The sequence below is a fragment of the Taudactylus pleione genome, unplaced genomic scaffold (assembly GCF_031769625.1).
Source record: "Taudactylus pleione unplaced genomic scaffold, aTauple2 ptg000155l, whole genome shotgun sequence".
NCBI lineage: Eukaryota > Metazoa > Chordata > Amphibia > Anura > Myobatrachidae > Taudactylus > Taudactylus pleione.
In genome coordinates, this window is record NW_028284557.1 from 1631729 (window position 1) to 1650000 (window position 18272).

General features: G+C 40.2%; 1 protein-coding gene across 3 annotated transcripts in view; it reads right to left on the bottom strand.

The window, feature by feature from the left end:
- Window positions 1-3580: 3580 nt before the first annotated feature.
- TBKBP1 (TBK1 binding protein 1) overlaps window positions 3581-18272 on the bottom strand; it is a 100576-nt gene continuing 85884 nt past the window's right edge. Inside the window, exons 7-10 of one of the 3 annotated variants that reach the window (XM_088474583.1) lie at window positions 13317-13426; window positions 10862-11490; window positions 7873-7899; window positions 3581-4848 (exon numbers count right to left, since the gene is read on the bottom strand). In XM_088474583.1, the coding sequence (XP_088330709.1) occupies window positions 4843-4848; window positions 7873-7899; window positions 10862-11490; window positions 13317-13426 (772 nt within the window). In that variant the 3' untranslated portion in view covers window positions 3581-4842. Of the gene's footprint in view, window positions 7900-10861; window positions 11491-13316; window positions 13427-18272 lie in introns of all 3 variants that reach the window. The other 2 variants (XM_088474582.1, XM_088474581.1) reach the window with 2 other exon arrangements.

Consider the following 18272-nt stretch of genomic DNA (forward strand, 5'->3'; position numbering starts at 1 on the left):
AATTTAAATATGGTTATCTCCCTGCAAAGAATCCTTCAGGCTTTTAGTTCCTCTACCACAAGGCTCCTCACAAAGTTTGACAATCTGAAGGTGGACACCATTCTTTTATGTACTGCTCCTGGGAAGTGCTGTGATGTGGATGAGCCAGTGGTGCGGCAGTTTCCTGAGTCTGTGGCCTTCACATCTTCTATGACTGGCTTTATCCCAAATAGATTTCAATCATTGGATGTTATAATCCTGATTCTATTTGCTACCTAACTCTCCTCAGTGTTCTGACACTGCTTTTGTACAACTGAAGAGATCTTCTTTACCTTTATTATCTGTGCCAAGATACCAGGGTTTACAGTTAATGTATGCTGGATGTTCCCGTTTTTCTTTATCTATACTGGGTTGGGACTATCGCATCAACTTTGTTTTTTCAGATATTCGAGACCTGGCCGGACTAATATCTTGAAGCATTTTATTATGTGATGTGGTATACCGTTTTTGTATGCCATGTTCAAAACTTTTATCCATTATTGTTATATCTAGGACTGTAACAAACTACCATTTTTCTTAAGCAGTGTACTCATTTCTAAAATACTGCGGGAGAGCTGGGGTTTGTCTAGTCTAGTGTAAGGTCATTTCTTTTGTTGCCCTTGTCTTTTATGCAGCTACACTATTATCCTTTATTGGGCTTGGGGGGATTAAGTTAGGTTTCGGTAATTTAGAGTAGGTTTAGTTAGCGGGTGGGTAATTTTAGAGTAAGTATATTTAGGCGGGATCCAGGTATGCCTAGGTTGGGGGTTAGGTTATACAGGGTGTGGGGGGTTATGGGGATGTTTGTTTTGGGTGCTATTATTTTCTTTTTTATATATTTGTTTAGTTTATAGGTAAGGGTGGGATGGCAGGTTATATATAGGAGATCTATATTTGTGGTGGGTGTATGATCTTTGTATTTTTAATAATTTTATTTCATGTATACTGTATGAACCCCATTGTCGTTTTTTGTTTTCCTTTCTCTGAGTGCACCCGAATGGCGCCTTTGGGTGTTGCTCAATCATCTGTCAGTGTTGTGGGGTATTTTTTAAGAATTTATCCTGTAGGTAATGTTATTTTATTATATCTGGTGTCTTATTGGTAGCTCTTTTCTATTGTTATTTGATTTTCTTGATATATGTGCTTCTGTATACTTTTTTTTTTTTTTTTTATGTCTGCCATCTTTATTATATGCCTGTTTTCCCTACCTGGGTGTAACTTTTTAAAAAATTGGAATAAAAAATACATGATTAAAAAAAAAAAATAAAGAGACTTATTTGTAAAAATAGACTATACTGCGTGAGTTAAAAGGGAACATTGACCTTGGACTATCCAAAAAAAGTTTCACCCCTCTTGCACAGATAGTTTGCTGTCACACAGCGTTTTTTTTTTATGTCTGCCATCTTTATTATATGCCTGTTTTCCCTACCTGGGTGTAACTTTTTAAAAAATTGGAATAAAAAATACATGATTTAAAAAAAAAAATAAAGAGACTTATTTGTAAAAATAGACTATACTGCGTGAGTTAAAAGGGAACATTGACCTTGGACTATCCAAAAAAAGTTTCACCCCTCTTGCACAGATAGTTTGCTGTCACACAGCGTTCGAAGAAGTTGTGTTTTTCCATGCTTCATAAAATGCTTAGTTCAAAAGCAGAGCAACGTGTTAACTTAAACTTTTTAGTTAAATTGAACAAAACGCCCACCAAATCTTTCCATATGTTAACCAAGTTTACGGGGTAGATTGAATGTTACATGCACGTGTGTTTGAGTGGCACAAAATATATAGTGACTCTCATAAGGATGTCAAAGATGATAAACGTCCCAGAAGGCACATCAAAAGCAAATGAAAAAGTGGAATTTTTTTTGAAAATTGTTCGAATTAACGGTCGACATCTAAATGATAAATTAACATTACTGCAAAAATGTCCTAGCAGCTTTGCAAGAAAGAATCAGAAGAGGCCAGAGTTTCATCCTCTATCAGGACAACTCACCAGCCACACAGCTCTCTCTTTGAAGCACTTAGGGTAATAAACAGATTGCAGTGCTAGAACACCCTCCATACTCGCCAGACCTAGCACCATGTGACTTTTCCCTAAGGTCAAATCTGTACTCAAGGGAACCTGTTTTGCATCAGTTACTGAGGTAAAGAAGAAAACGAGACAGCTGACAGATAATGAGCTACAGCATGGCTTTGACCAATAGAAAATAAGAGTGCAGCGGTGTGTGAATGCAGAAGGGGAGTACATAGATGGGGAACGGAGTTAAAACGTACTTACTATAATTTATTGTTAATTGTATTATCATTCTCGTTATTTAATAGCCATGCCTCGTACTCTGGAGAGCTTTGAATGGGTTAAGTAAATCCACTATTGGATATTTCTATATAGATTGTGCATGATCTGTCCTGAGTTAGACATGCACAGTGAGAGCTGGATGTATGCGGGAGGAGTTCTGCCACCCAAACTAATCAACAACAGCTCCCACTATAGGGGAGGTAGTGAAGGGACAGCCCAATCAGAGTGAGGGGCGAGATGCATTGAGGCCGGGACCCTGGGATCAGCCGAAAGTTGTCACATTCAGATTAAGTGTAGGGGAGGGCGGGGTTTGGTAAGATAGAAGAGGAGAGACCCCGCGACCTTGCAAATGTGGGATCCTATATGCTACTTTATATATAACAATGGCTGTATTACGGAGTCAAATAAAATGAAACAACTTGAGCATATGTAATTTTCAAAATATGTATATCATGCTGTATTTTCACTGCTCTAATTATAGGGAAAATTAAGAGTTTTTATCTGGAGATAGGGGTTCTCCTTATCTATCAAGCACTGTGTCAGTGAAGACCACCTGTGGCGAAGCTTCCCCTTGCCTATATAACCGTTAACACTGCAGATACTCCTGTCGCTATACTGAGGAAGTTTTAAATGGGAAAATATACATACATACATATATATATATATATACATATACATACATGTGTGTGTGTGTGTGTATATATATATATATATATATATGCACTAGTTGCTGGTGGAGGTATGTCCCAAGACCACGCAGTAGGTGTGAGCCTTACAGGCGCTCTAGTGGAAAACCACTTTGTAGTGTGCACCTAATATACTTCTTAGATTGGGTGCACTTTGTAGATTGCTCATACCTTCAGCAATGCCAGTGATGTCATAGACCTGCATCTCATTGCAGGACATTTCATTATGCTCTCCTTGGTCTTTGGAAACACCTCTGGAAAAGCAATATGCTCTGGAATTGGTCTGAGTGGAAACAGTAAAAATATCACATCAAAGTCCAGCTGACTACCACTTAATGACCATCGCCTTTTGTCATTTCAAAATTCATTTTTTTTCTGTTTCCACTGTAGAGGTGAATAAGCCGGTCTGTTCACAAGTTCAGAAATTAGACTTTTCTTTTTATACAATTGTTCTCTTTAATCGTAAATTTCTAATTCTAACACTAAGAAAAAAATAAAACCACAAACCAAACCAATGGACGGTGCATTCTAGGGACTGGTCACAGGTTACTCAAGTTAGGAGAAACCTAACAGACAGACATTGTAATAAAAAAACACTTTTTATTCATTTACACAGGACAGGTATATGCAAAGAACTGTGAGAGCAGCTGAGCGATCTGCAGAGTACCCTTTTCCCTCATTGAGCACTGCAGTGCAATATGTTACTTATTAAGAACTGCAGAGTTGTATGCCATTCTGTACAATGCAGAGCAACATGTTCTATCAACAGACTGCAGAGCAATATGTCCTACTGAACACTGCACTGCAGTTTGACACACCATGCACTGTATACCAGAATGTCATACACTGAGCACTGCAGACCAGCATATCATATCAGCACAGTTTACTAGAACTGCAGATTATTATGCCACACCGACATTATGGGATGTTCCACTGCTGGCACCACAGTGTCATATGCACAGTGCATGTGTACTGTATAAAACATTCTGGCTCTAGGAAGGCTGCAGAGCAAAAATTAGTGCTGCCCAAAATTTGCGGCACATCACTGTCATACTGCACACATCACATAGAGTAGCACTCTGCAGACCACTCTGGCTCACAGTGTCACTAGATCAGACAATGAGGGAAGACATTAGAACAGCAGAGCCAGAAATACAGACACTGTTGTGCAGACTCAGTGTATATACAAACATATATATTCATATAAACCTATAGGTATGTTATGTATATGTATACATTACACATAAGTTAGAGGCTGAGGTATAACACGTCAGGGAGAGGCAACTCCCATCAGGAAGCTTTGTGTTTAACTCCCTGCATGCCAGGGCCTGACCAGAGACACATTTCTGCATGCGATGGAAATATCTCTTGGCAATGCACTGCAGGCTGATCTGGCAGTGAGAGGGTTAAGAGGTGCAGAGAGCTTTTAGTCCTTTAATTAGTCCATTAAATGCCACATTCATTATAGTGCCATACTGTCTGTCTTTCACTCTTGGGTCTCATCCAACAACAGCTACCTCTAAAAAGTCATTTCTTCACATGGTTTTAAAGATGACAGCAACACTTGCGAGTGAAGAGACTCCGCTGTGAACCTTACATCCAGTTTAATGTTTAGGTATGAGAGATTTTATCATGCACACAAATGATCTTAGGAGCACTTCAGGCTAACCAGAGGAATGAAGGAAACGTTTCCATCCTGAAACTTCCAATAGAGAAGAGATGAGTAGGCACAAAATCAACCTTTCCCACTCCAAATTCAGAGCTGGAGATACAATAATGTATGGGCCCTTTGCATGGTTGAGTTTTCACTGTTTGTTCCACAGGTGTAATTTGTGATGACGGTCATTCCTAGTAAAATGATACATTGCATACTATTCAGTCACTCCATAAATGACTGCCTCTACTGTCCGTAGGCAACAGGAGGGCTGATGTACTGTACTACCATGGTGCAAACTGAGTAACTCGTTTTTGTAAATCACAGATATTCTACATCTATACTCAAAGAGAACCTATCTCTGAGGGGTAGATTATTTCACTTATTATACAGTGCCTTGTACATGTATCAATAAATCAGTGTCCTTTGTTCCCCCCATTCACTGAGAGAGGGCCTGTAAAATGGCACCATTCTGTATGCTAAAAGCTCATCTTCTGACTCTAGCTGTGCTAGAGGGGAGGGGAAGGATGAGCACAGACCAGCCTCCTGACTTGTTACTGTTTTACAGGCTCTCATCAATTTAAATAAGGGGACATGGTTGCACCACTTAGGGGTCGATTTATCAAATAGAAAACAGGAACTTAAAGGGCCATCAAAGTAATAGAAAACATTTTACGTAGTTATTTGTTAAAATCACCAGGATAGCTGAGCAATACTAAGCTCCCCAGCGATACTTACTCACAGCAGTAAGTATAGACTTACCACACTGCAGATCAGTCTGGGGTCCCCAATACTCATGCACTGCGCCTAGAATCCTGGAGTTTACAGGTGCAGATTAGTAGAAATAAAAAAAGGTGTAAAAAAAATTGACTAGATAGTATAAGAAAAAATGCTTCATTTGAATAATAAAGCATGATTATCTTTTTACCGCATCTGCTATTGAGTTCATCAAGTATACAATGTACCTCCGTTGTCCTTCTTTAATATGCAATAAATAAAAATCATTTTATCTATACAGCGCTTTTATCCAGTAGGATCCCCCTTGTAAAAAGCCCCTGCAATGACCACTACTGGCGATGTCCACTGCATTCTGCGGGGCTTATTAAATAGGGAGAATCCCTAAATCCATCAAAAAAATGCATTTTCAATGGATTTTGAGTTTTTCTGCCTTTGATAAATAGACCCCTAATACTTGTATACTGCACAATGTGATAGGCTGATTATTCACTGGTGTTAGGCAAACACTAGTGACATCACATATCAAACAGAATCTGACATCCTGTGCAGATGGTTATGAGGTCCTTGGAACCAGTAAGTTCCAATCCCCCTGTGTACATGCTTTCAATAGTGTTACAAATTCTTACAAAATATGACTATTGAAGCCAGCGGGTAAGGGCCTACAACACGGCCATCACTATTCCCTGGCAGGTTCCCTTTTAAACAGTTGTATTCTACTGCCGGCAAAAACAACTGTAAGCATTTTATTTGTGTAACTCCCAACCGTCCCGATTATGGCATTATGGTCCTGCCGGTCTGCGATAAGGATGTTTTCCCTCATTTGCGGGGTGGTTGGGAGATATTGTCCTATTACAAGCAATGGTGGCTGGAGCCTCCAATGTGTACAGCAATTAAATGGTTGGTTGTTTTTTCACTCTTGATGGTGTAACATTGCCTGTGGACGACCATATGATACAGTCACAAAAACCTAAATGATCATATCAAATACCCACTGATAAGCAGCTAAGGTTTATGGCTGACCTAAGCTCTTATTCACAGAATGCACCATGATAGTACATCTCCCAGCAAGATGTCAGTTATATTTACTGTTTTTATACAATGAAAAATACACAGTATATTTATTACAGTATACTCATTTTTCAGGGCACTCGGCATATTACACAGCACAGTATTAAAGACACATGTGCAAGTATACACATCCTAAAATAATAATACATGTGTGTATCTTATTAACAGATTAGTTATTAGTCATTGACTCTTGACCAAGTATTTGGTACAGGTGATGATACCAGCTCATTAATGCTCACATATATTTACACACAGTAGAAGCAAGCACTTTATGAACTCAGAAGTAGTAACCTCAATGCCTACTTGTAGGACTATCTCCGCCCCTGGGAGATCCTATAGGGTGAAAGTAGCAAGTGCAGGGGGTGTGGTGAGGTGATTCACATCATCAAGGCAATGCAGCAGTGGCAGGGCCATCATGATGAGATTTACCACAAGTCATGCCCCAAAAATCCTTGTCCCACCCACATCAAAGGGGAAGTGTGTGGAATCTAGGAATCTGCACTGCTGTCCCAGGAGTCCGGAAAAACTTCTCCAATCATGGAGCCTCTTGTACATTCTGGTGGAATAAGTAAGTATACTACATTCTTTTGAGAATAGTTTGGGCTCACAAAATGGCTGCTTCCACTGTTGTAAAAGCGCTGAGTAACTGAGTAGCTTTGCTCCTGTGATTAGCCCTTCTGCTCCATGGACGGGAGGTTTCTGTCCTCCCTGAGCTCATCAGGTTTGTATAACTGATTCCATCACTTTCTCAACCTATTAACTGAATCTTCTATAACCAGGTAAAAAAAATCTCAATCCTGTATTAAAAAGGGGTATTTATTTAAGTGCCCCTTTAGGATTGTTTAGGTTACAGGTAAACAACTTGTGGCTCTCCAGCTATTGCAGAAGTATTGGTCCCAGCTAGTCATGGCAGCCATAGGTGGACATGGCATTCTGGTACAGTAGTTGTAGTTCCACAAGTTCTGGAGAGCTACCGGTTTTATAAAGTGGAATGTGTTCTTGTCAGTGTGCAGTTTGTAGTGTTTAATAGTGGTGTCTATAGAGTCAACATCGTTATACTGTGCAAATAGTTGCAATTATAAAATACCCCATCGTGTTCATGATCAGTGAATCTCGCTGTATAACAAGGTGTGTTCACAACCAGTAATTATACTGTATTTCATACAGGAGTATATAGGTACTCATGATCACCACTACATAATGTGTTCATCAACAGTGCATAAAAACTGGGGATTAATATTCTGTAGACCATCAGTGTGTGTAGCATCTTTATATCATGGAGCCCCACACTGAGTGATCACAAGCTGCTGTTAGATCTTGCTGTTTTCAAGATGTGAGTCAATATGTTTTATTAGAATGTCATCTGGGTATCCAACAGGAAAGGCCAACTGGCAAAGGGGACAACTTCTTACCTCCGAGTCCACTGTCTCCATCAGTAACTGCAGGGAAAGAGAAAAAGGTACAGAAAGGGAAGGGGTGGGGGAAAGATGAAAGTAGAGTTGGGAAATAAAAAATACATACTTTTAATATACACTATTTTTTTTCTCCTATGCAGAGAAGACGTTTTGTCATAAAACTAACTGGAGGACACTGCAGACTGCTAGTCTATTTTATCAGATCTGGCTGATAATAGAGAACAATAGCTTTCATTTGGCTTCACAACAAGTAAAAAATCTATTATCAAATTCAGTCAAGTTATAGGAATTTTAACATGTGTATCTATGAAGGATATCATTAGCACATTACAAGATTACAGTTCTTTATACAAGAGCTGGAAAAGCTTTCGTGCCTCAAATCATGTAACAAGCTGCAAAATTGAAATTAATAACTTATATTGTGCACATTTATTTTAGGTTATAAAGCCCCAACACACCGTGCTGTCACATTTAACAAAGGTGCTCCCACCCCCCCAAGCTTAGTTTTCCATGTGACCATTTACTTGGTTAATGTTCCGAAATGTCTGGCAGGACCCATCCAAATAACAGATTCTGATTCTCTTAGGCTGCATACACGCTACAATGATATCTGCAGGATTTTTCGTTTCCATGCAAATTGAAATGACAAATTGTGCATATCGTGCAGTGTGTATGCACAATTGTGTGCTCCTGCGGGTCGTACACGATATCTTTTGGTTGGCCATTCTGCACAGCCAATCAGAAGATATTGTGTACGATGTGGTGCAGTTTAATGGAAGCCGAAACAAGATATTGTTCCATTGTTCATTAAACTGCACAGTGTGTACAGGCAATTACGGATAGTCCGGGACGAAGGGAATCCGACCACTGTCCCAATTGCCTGTCGTTGTACTGTGTACCTTGCCTTACTACTGATATAGGCGAATTGTACCATTACATACCCATGGTGGAGCCACGATCATTCAGATCATGTCATCACAGCCCCCTTCCTCCCCACACACACCCTTGTCCTTGGGCTCTCTAGAGGGGGCGTCCACAAAGAAGGCAAGTATGAACTGGTGAATCAATTATGTTTGCCATTTTAAGATAGTAGCGCAGGAATGTTGTGGGTTAGGGGACCAATTATATGCCAGTGTCTCTTGATGCATGGGTGGAGCATATTAGTAAAAGTTACAGTAGCTGGTAGTATAGCATTAAAGTCACAGTAATAATGTAATTAGTTACAAAAACTTGTAACATGTTACAAAATTAGTTATACAAAATAGCAGTTATAACTATAAATCTTTATATTTAAATATTTAAGCATTATAAAATGGTAACTACATAACATGTAGTTTCCAGGTTGTGTCTGCAGTCTTCATAGGATCATAGTTCTGTCTGGTAATTTGCAATATCCTTTATTTCACAAGGATAATAGAGACAAATTATGCCACAGTCCCAATCACCAAATATCTTAACAATGGAGGTCTGTTAGGTCAGTTGTTTTAGTTATTTTGGAGCTGGTAACTCATGGAGCAAGGGCGAGTTACAATGTATTATTAAAGGGAACACTACAAACTCATCAGAACCGAAAATAAAAAATCCGTCTGTTGTAAGCAAGTCGTAACAAATATAAACCCCTAACAAAGCGATGGCCAGGTGCAAGTGTGCAGGAAGAACCGAACTGCTGTTATTCCAAAGCATATAAGATTTCATAAGTGTAACATGCTGGAGCTAATGGCATGAATTGGACATGCTGGGATGCTAGCCTAACTATAGCAGCAGTGTATAAAAACATCTCATCTGTTTATGGTATGTATGATAAAATGCCTTCAGACTCATTAGTCAGCGCTTTATCCTGTGCTAACACTACCAAGAAGTTAATGAGGGGGAAGAGTAGAAAGTCTGACTGGCCAAGTAAATCTCCTGTGATAAATCCACCCAAGCGTGCACTTCACTTGCTGCTGACAACCAAAGTCTAAAAGTTGAAACGAAACAGCAACTGAAAATAGCTGCAGCCATGCATCCATGATAGTTTAGTCATATCATTGGGTCGCACAGGATCTTTTAGTTTTATATTACTTTACTTTTATTTTTAGGTCGGTTACTTTCTCACAATAATGTATGCTCAACTAAAATGGATGGACACCAAAAACATGCCGTTACTGTAACATAACTGCAGAATACCCAGAAATAACAGGTGATGCTCTTTGCTTTTACACTATATCCTTTTTTTTTAGCTTTCCATATCCAGCACAAATCAGTGAACAATTTCGTCTTCCCTGTTATAGAATGTATAGACGACACTGTATAATACCAAAGTATTATTACTAACATCCTAATCTAAATTTGAGACACCTGTAAGAGATAATAGTACAAACATAAATATGATACGAATATTACCCAGGCATTCTGTGCCCTGTGTAGAAGTATACACTCTGCACCTTTATTTGGTCATTAAAAAGGGGGGGGGGGCTGGACTGCACACCATGCTGAGACTTGTAGTCCCGTGCAGAATAAATGAAAATGCAGGTGCACACAATAAGCACTAAAAATACTGGTGAGCAAAACAATTATATTAACTCTAACAATTGACATGGAAATGTTTTGGCTAAGAACCTTATTTATATTCCATGTTAACTGTTAAGAGTTTATTATGATTTTTTTTTTATTATCAGTGTGCACCTGCATTTCTTTTCTCTGCAATTTACACTAGATGGTAGTTTAACCAATTAATTAAATCGAACTGTAGTAGCATCCGCTTCCATGGAGCCATTGACAGCCAAAGTATGACAGACATCAGTTGTTGTTATGAAACAATGATTATGCCTACTAAGAGAGTGATAACATCTCATTTATGCCTTTTTTATTTTGGTTAGAAAATGGTGGGTCTCTTGGTAAAGTGCATTACTTTATCTTCAGGCATGGCTAAAATTCAAGCCTCCTCTTGCAACACTAGTGCACTTGACAATTGAACCTATGCATTTACCCCTTCCCAAATTCTTACATTGATGGAAGGCCAGGACTGTGCATGTTCTGCACGGGAGTAGGATGCTGACATTCTTCTGCTTGCCACATCAGGAATAGGGAACCCTGCACAAAAGGAAGCACAGCGTATTGCTCCAGGCTCTGGACTGGGTGGGGATGGGGGACTCCACTCCTCCTCATCAGAGGATTGCTGTGGAGGTTCCTGGAAGCAGGGAACAGTAGGTGGGCTGCCTGCATATCCGTCATTGTAGGACCGCTGCTTTGGCAAAGTCGACGTTCCTCCTGGTATCCATAAGGAGCGGGGTGACCGTGGATACAGAGCAGGCTCACTGATCTCAGAATAGCTTCGGCGGGCTTGGAAAGATGCCTTTGCCTGGTGAGCTGAAGGTTTAGAATATGAAATCTCATTGCTTGCAGGAGATGGGCAAGGCGATGGTGCTGGAGATCTACGTGAGGGAGAGGATGGTGGTACTGGGGAGCGGCGCTGATGTACTGGAGACTGTGGGACAGGAGATCTTCTCTGTAAGATGGGAGATGGGCACTGTGGGACCGGGGATCGGCGCTGTGAGGATGGAGAATGACGGAGAGAAGAAGGAGAGTGTCGGAGTGGGCAGGGGGAATGACGAGGTGGAGGCGAGTGTCTCTGTCCTAGAAAAGAGAAAATATAATAGTTTAAAAAAGTGATGCATATATCTTATGTTCCCGTGACACATTGCTATACATACACTTGATCTATTTAGATAGACTTCATGAAAATTTCTAGCAAAAGTATCATTAATGAAACTAGCATTTTCTGCAAAAGCATAGACCTCCATTATAGGTCAGATAGCAAATAGTGGGCGTCCAGTTGCCTGTAGATCTGTATACAGTATACACAAGGGGGCATTTACATAGTACAACACATTTGTGACGTAGTTTTATATGCATTCATGCCTCTACTTTACAAGTGACAACATAAGCAAAAGACCATGGTGACTATGTGGAGAGCATACATTTCAGTGGGTGAACTAGGGTGGTCTTTAAAGTTATTAGGCATGAGTATTTCTTGTACAAAGCACAGTGGGAGATGTGCCAATCAGTGTACAGATGGCAGAATTAGACCAGCAGCTTCTACCTATCATTTTATAGAATGCACTTGATAAATGCTACCCTGAAGCTGCCTGGTTGCTATGGGCAACTTCTCCACTCTTTACACTGCTTGATACATCTAGATCACTCAACAGAAATGTGGCTTTTCAAGTTTAATATCTAAATAAGCAAAGGGTGGTCGAAGAACATGGAGGCTTACCATTCTTGCTCAGAGGCAGTGTGAACCTTGATTAGCAAACAAAAGTTTTCACACTCCTAGGTGCAAATAAAGTACTCGGGCACAACTGTATGCATTCCAAAAAGTCACATTAACATGTTAAACTGAACAAGACACACAAATAAACAACCTACAGATCTCCTTGGTTCTGAAGGTGCCCATCCACTAGACGATTAAGTTGAGCGATTGAACGATAACAATCGTTCATAAATCATTTGCAAAAATGTCTAAAACGACCTGCGGTGCGCGTGAACGCTGGTTGTTTAGAAATCTATCATCGTGCAAACATGCTGTTCAACTGATGATAACGTCAGGTTAAGCATGTTTGCAGATGATTGATGAGCCTGCACTGAACGACTGTTTGTTCAGTGCAGGCTCATCACAGACTGACAAACGACTGCACGATTACAATGTTGTAATTGTGCAATCGTTTTCATTTCTGCTAGTGGATGTGCACCTTGAGTTGTTTAATCATGTAAGTTAGATAAATTGAACAGGTCAAAGACTCTTCTTTTAATGAGGACAGGTTATACAGACTCATGTAATAATGATCTTTCACCTTTGCACCTAGAGTGCATGGATTACACACTGGCAGGGTCGGAAGAGGGGTCACAATTCTTCATCAGACTGGATACAAATATTGGTCTAATTTATTCTGAATCTGGGCAAAACATTTAAGCTCAAACAGGAAGAAATATTCTACTTTAATATACAAAATATATACATTCAATTCCATAAAAAATACAATGACAAGTGTAGCAATAGCAAAGTTGAGATGACAAAGGTAATACAGCAGGCAATTAGAGATTGTAACGCCCCAGGACTGGACAAATGTTCTATGTGCAATGTTGGTGGTATGGAATAAACTGGGCAAGTTTCACACACTGGGGCAGATGTATGAAGCTCTGGAAAGTGATAAAGTGCAGAGTGATAAACGACCAACCAATCATCTCCCAACAGTCATGTTACAGACTGTGTTTAAAATATGATAGTTGGGAGTTGATTGGTTGGTTGTTTATCACTCTGCACTTTATCACTTCCCAGAGCTTCATACATCTGCCCCAATGTGCAATATGCTGCTAAAGTGCCATGGATACATTTATAGCTGGCATTCCTATAAATGTAAAGCATTTTACTCAGTACACCCAAAATGATGGACGCTTAATACCTGCTTTCTCCTCCAGCAGCGACCTCAGAATCTGACTTTGGAGGGTAGTAAGGTCACGGAGACGGTAAAGTTCCTCTGTCAGTTCAGTGTAAGCCAGGGCCAGGTTCACCCTAGTAATGTAATATAACAAATGCTTATGACCAGATTCAGACAGACATGTAAAACAATGGTTTCTAGTGGTACCGTACCCACTGGTAGTTTACTTGTGTTTCATTGTGTAGTGTGTATGTGTGTGAGCATGTGGTAGGGAATATAGATTGTAAGCTGCACTGGGGAAAAGACTATTGTGAATGACCAGATATTCTCTGTAAAGCGCTGCAAAATATGTGTGCGCTATATAAATAACTGTTAGTAAATAAAAAAAAAAATGATGGTTGTAACTTTTTTTTTTTTATTTGCATGTACCTGTACTGTACCACATGTAAAATCATTGAGAAGCTTAGAGTGAGGTCTAAAACACTATGAAACTGCTTATCAAACCCATTTGAGCTTCACATGCATTTTTGCTAGTAACATGCCTATGGATATGAAGCCTTTATGTTATAACATTTGTTAAAAAGAAAAAAACCTTCACTATGGTGCATGAGTTGTGTGAGTTGTAACATCATGACATCGCCCCCGGACTGCAATACCATGATTGGTGGCATCTTGAAGCAGGGACATGGCTATAGTAATGTGATAAACATGAATTTGTGTCATAAAGCCCCTGTTCCAATTCGCTACAATAGCCAAATGGGCGGGATCCACTAGGCTGCACTGCTCTCCTAGAAGTTCCAGGAGAGTAGGCAGATATGTTACATGTATTCTATAAATGAGGCATTTTATTGTGGCGGTAAAAAATCGGTACAATTTGTATCCATTAACATTAAGAGAAATGGAGATCTAACGTTACAGAATATGGATTGAAGAACAACAGTTGTAATGACAGGTTAAAGTAAAATTTCCTTTCCTCATTATATATATATATATATATATATATATATACACCCCCATAGATTTTCAAACCTTCCACGAAGTGTTTTCACATTTATATTTGTCTGTTCCCCACTTATCTTAGAGCTGTAAAATGTATTATCGCCCCCTCCAATCACTGATCTCCACGCACATTCCCAAAGCATAAAATTAACAGCCACATAACAAAGTTTCAGAAAACCACAAACAGATTACCATCTCCAAGTCCCTCAGACATGAGAGGTACAGTCTCATTAAAGTAAATCATCTCAACATTAAACCGCACTAGTATCTAAAATACTGCTTACATTTTTGTCTGTGTGTTAGAAGCAAAATGTAAATTGTAGGTTAAGGTGATTTGTTCCCATAATGTTACAATGAAAGGGGGTATTTTTTAACATTATTACAGTACATGGCCTCCTCCCCACTCTCATTTGAATTCAGTAATAGATTTATAAAGTAAATAAATAACTTGGTCATGGCTCTGCACCAGAGTCTGCAGGTTGGATCTCTACAGCTCTCTGCATAATTTCCTACTATTTAATTGTTCTCTCAACGAGATCCAGATGGTTAGAGGCGGGAGGAGTATGTCCCAGAGAATTGAGATTCATGGCATTGTACAGTAGGTGGGCTGGGCCATGATGACGCATTAGGATGGAGCGGATCTACTCTCCTGGGAGTCCGGGAGAACATCACAAAATTCTATGGTCTCCTTGACATTCTGGAATAATATCCTGTGACTTAGGATCTGGCACCCGCTTACATTACTCGAGGCCCCGATTATATACCGATAATGTGGTATCACAGTGTGACAATCAATAAGGGGCAGATGCAAAGTGCATCTGTGATGAGTCATACTTCCCATTCCAACCGGACATTGCAAAACGGTCAGGCAGCACGGTACACTTGAAATATGATATCCGCACAGTGCAATCTACTTGTCATATTGAAAGTCTCCTGCCATCTTGAGTCGCCAATGAGTCATCTGACGCTTCCTATGGAAGCTGCCTGGCTGTACATTGAGCGTATATGCAGCCTTGAGAAAGGAGAAGTGGCCTGGGAAAAAAACCATGAGAAAACTAAGGCAGACCCTCCGACATTAGTGTTACTGCCAATCCTAGTCTCTAGGACTCCTTTTACAGAGAGCTCCATAGCATTGTCTCATGTCTACTTGTTGCCCTTCAATTGGTTTCTGACTGGAGGTGTTATGACTTGGAATGGCCAGCTAAGTGGAGCAAAACAGGGGCTTTATATGAGTGATTTCCATGAGGAGCTGTGAAAATGTAATTATGTTTCCTATTAAATCTAACAAACATCACCCAAAATCTCCTGGAAAATTACCCAAAGGGGGATGAGCCTACTGTGCAATGTCACAGGGAAAGAAACTAATGCAAAGGCGCGTACTCAGCATTTTAGGAAAACCTCCTCTGAGGAGGATGAATCAGATCCCATAATTTGAAGGGATTTACTTTGTCGCTTAGGAGATGAAAGAAACACGTTCCTGTTTACACTGAGGTGCAGACAGTTATTCACAAGGGTCAATTATTATTATTATAATTTATTTATATGGCGCCACAAGTGTTCCGCAGCGCCTTACATAGTACATAAACAAATAGGTTGACCAGTGACTTACAGTACAATACAGGAACGAGGACAAGAATAATATACATTGCTACATTAGCGACCATAACACCCAGATAAGCAACAGAGCAAGGGGAAGTAAGAAGTAGATGAAAGTAGAGTAAGGAGGGGAAGCACAAGAGGGTAGAGGGCCCTGCTCATAAGAGCTTACATTCTAAGTAGCATATAGCAACAAGTTAAGATGAGAACTGGAAGGCTTTGATGAAGTAGTGGGTCTTGAGAGCCCGTTTGAAGGATTGTAGAGAGGTGGAGAGTCTGATGAAAAGAGGGAGAGAGTTCCAAAGGTGGGGAGCAGCCCGGGCAAAATCTTGGAGGCGGCAGTGGGAGATAGTAATGAATTGGCATGAGAGGCGGTGTGCATTTGTTGAACGAATAGGGTGGACAGGAGAGTGAAGGTAGATGAGGTCCGAGATGTAAATGGGAGAGGAATTGGTGAGGGCTTTGTAAGTGAATGGGAGAACTTTGAATTGGGTTCTGAAAGGGAAATGGAGCCAGTGGAGAGCTTGTAGGAGAGGGGAGGCAGATGTAGAGTGTTTGGAGAAGAAGATGAGCCGAGCAGCAGCATTGAGCACAGACTGGAGAGGAGAGAGATTGGATTTGGGGAGGCCAGAAAAGAGGAGGTTACAGTAGTCCAATCTGGAGATGACCAGTGATTGTATGAGGGTTTTAGTGGCATCCTGGGTGAGAAAGGGTCTAATCTTGGAAATATTTTTAAGATGGAAACGACAGGACTGTGAGAGATTCTGGATATGTGGCTTGAAGGAGAGGGATGAGTCCAGGATAACTCCAAGACAGCGCACTTTGGGGTTGAGGAGATAGTTGTGCCATCAATTGATAAAGAAATGGTGGGAAGCGTGTTTATGTTGGGGGGTGGGAAAATGATCAGCTCAGTCTTAAATATATTAAGTTTAAGAAATCGCTGGAACATCCAGGAAGAGATAGCAGAGATACAGTTGGAAATAAGAGTGAGGAGAGAGGTCAGGGGAGGAAAGGTAGATCTGAGTATCATCAGCATAGAGATGATAATGGAGGTCAAACAAGATGATGACTTCACCTAGTGAAGACGTGTGAGAATAGGAGAGGTCCAAGGACAGAACTTTGGGGAACACCTGGGGAATTTTAGATGTAAAGTAGGTAGCAAAGTCACGGACAGAGAGTGAGGAAGGGAGGGGGGTGGGCGGAGGTGGAATTGAAGGTGGCGAAGAGGCGCTGGGGATTTGTGGACTGAGAGGAGATGAGGTTCTTGAAATATGACTGTTTAAAGGAGATCAATTCTTTTAGGTGCAAGCTGGGTCCTGTGAGCCATTCCTATGAGAACTCAGACTGCGAATTACATTTGCAATTCAATTCCAAACTCACATTGTTTTTTATTCAAAGGAAATTTGCAGGTTTTTTCGTGCACAGGCCCCTGAGAAGGTGAAAAGGTAAGGAAATTGTTATTTTAAGGTAAAAATTCCAGGATGCAGAGCAGAACCTCTAGTATACTACTTCCAATGAATAATCATGCACTTGGAGTTGCTTAAGTAGCATAATTTGGACAATAAAGAAATGTAAATTTTTAGGTGAATTGAACATTCAGGTGTTTTTGAACTTGCAGATGAGAGGTAAAAGTGTTTATTTCAAGTTTTTACTAATTTATATGAAAACACTGAAAAATTACTATACAGACATTTTTCTGTACCCCAATATGCTTGAAAGACTTCAATTTGGTGAAAAAAGTTTGCTATCAATGTTCCAGCATTAAATAAAAGTGCGGAAATCAGCCATTTGATACCTTTTAATAGCCTCCAGTACTTTCCTTATGGCCGCTAACATCCCTCTATATGGTCCTGCTATCTCAGTTGTCACTGCTTTGGGTCCTGGATGGTTTCCCCACTTGTTTATGCACTTCTCCCAGGTCACATTTTGTAGAAAGGTTGCACACCCTCGCTGCAACTACCGGGAATTGGCATTGTATGTGGGTTTCATGAATCAAACTCGCTTGCGCAAACTCTCTTCTAATTGAATTAACCCCATAGCTTCAAGATGGATATAGTTTATTGGTAAGCGAGCTGATCACGTTGACAGGAGAGTTGAGAATGTGGTCACCTAACAAGATAATGTGGAGGCAATCACCTCTCAAATTTGCCAAGAGATCACTGCTAATCATTACTGCCTGGAAGTTCTTTATAATTGGGGAAGGCAAAATAATTTAAAGATTAATGGGATCAAAATTATTTTTCCCAAATGACTCCTGTTGTGCCTGAAGACTGACTACTTCTAGACCAAGCACATCAGGTGCTGAAGCCTAAATCACAGGACCCTACACATGCAAGGGCTATGTTATTACACCTCCACTGCTTCATCATTAAAGATATCATGCTC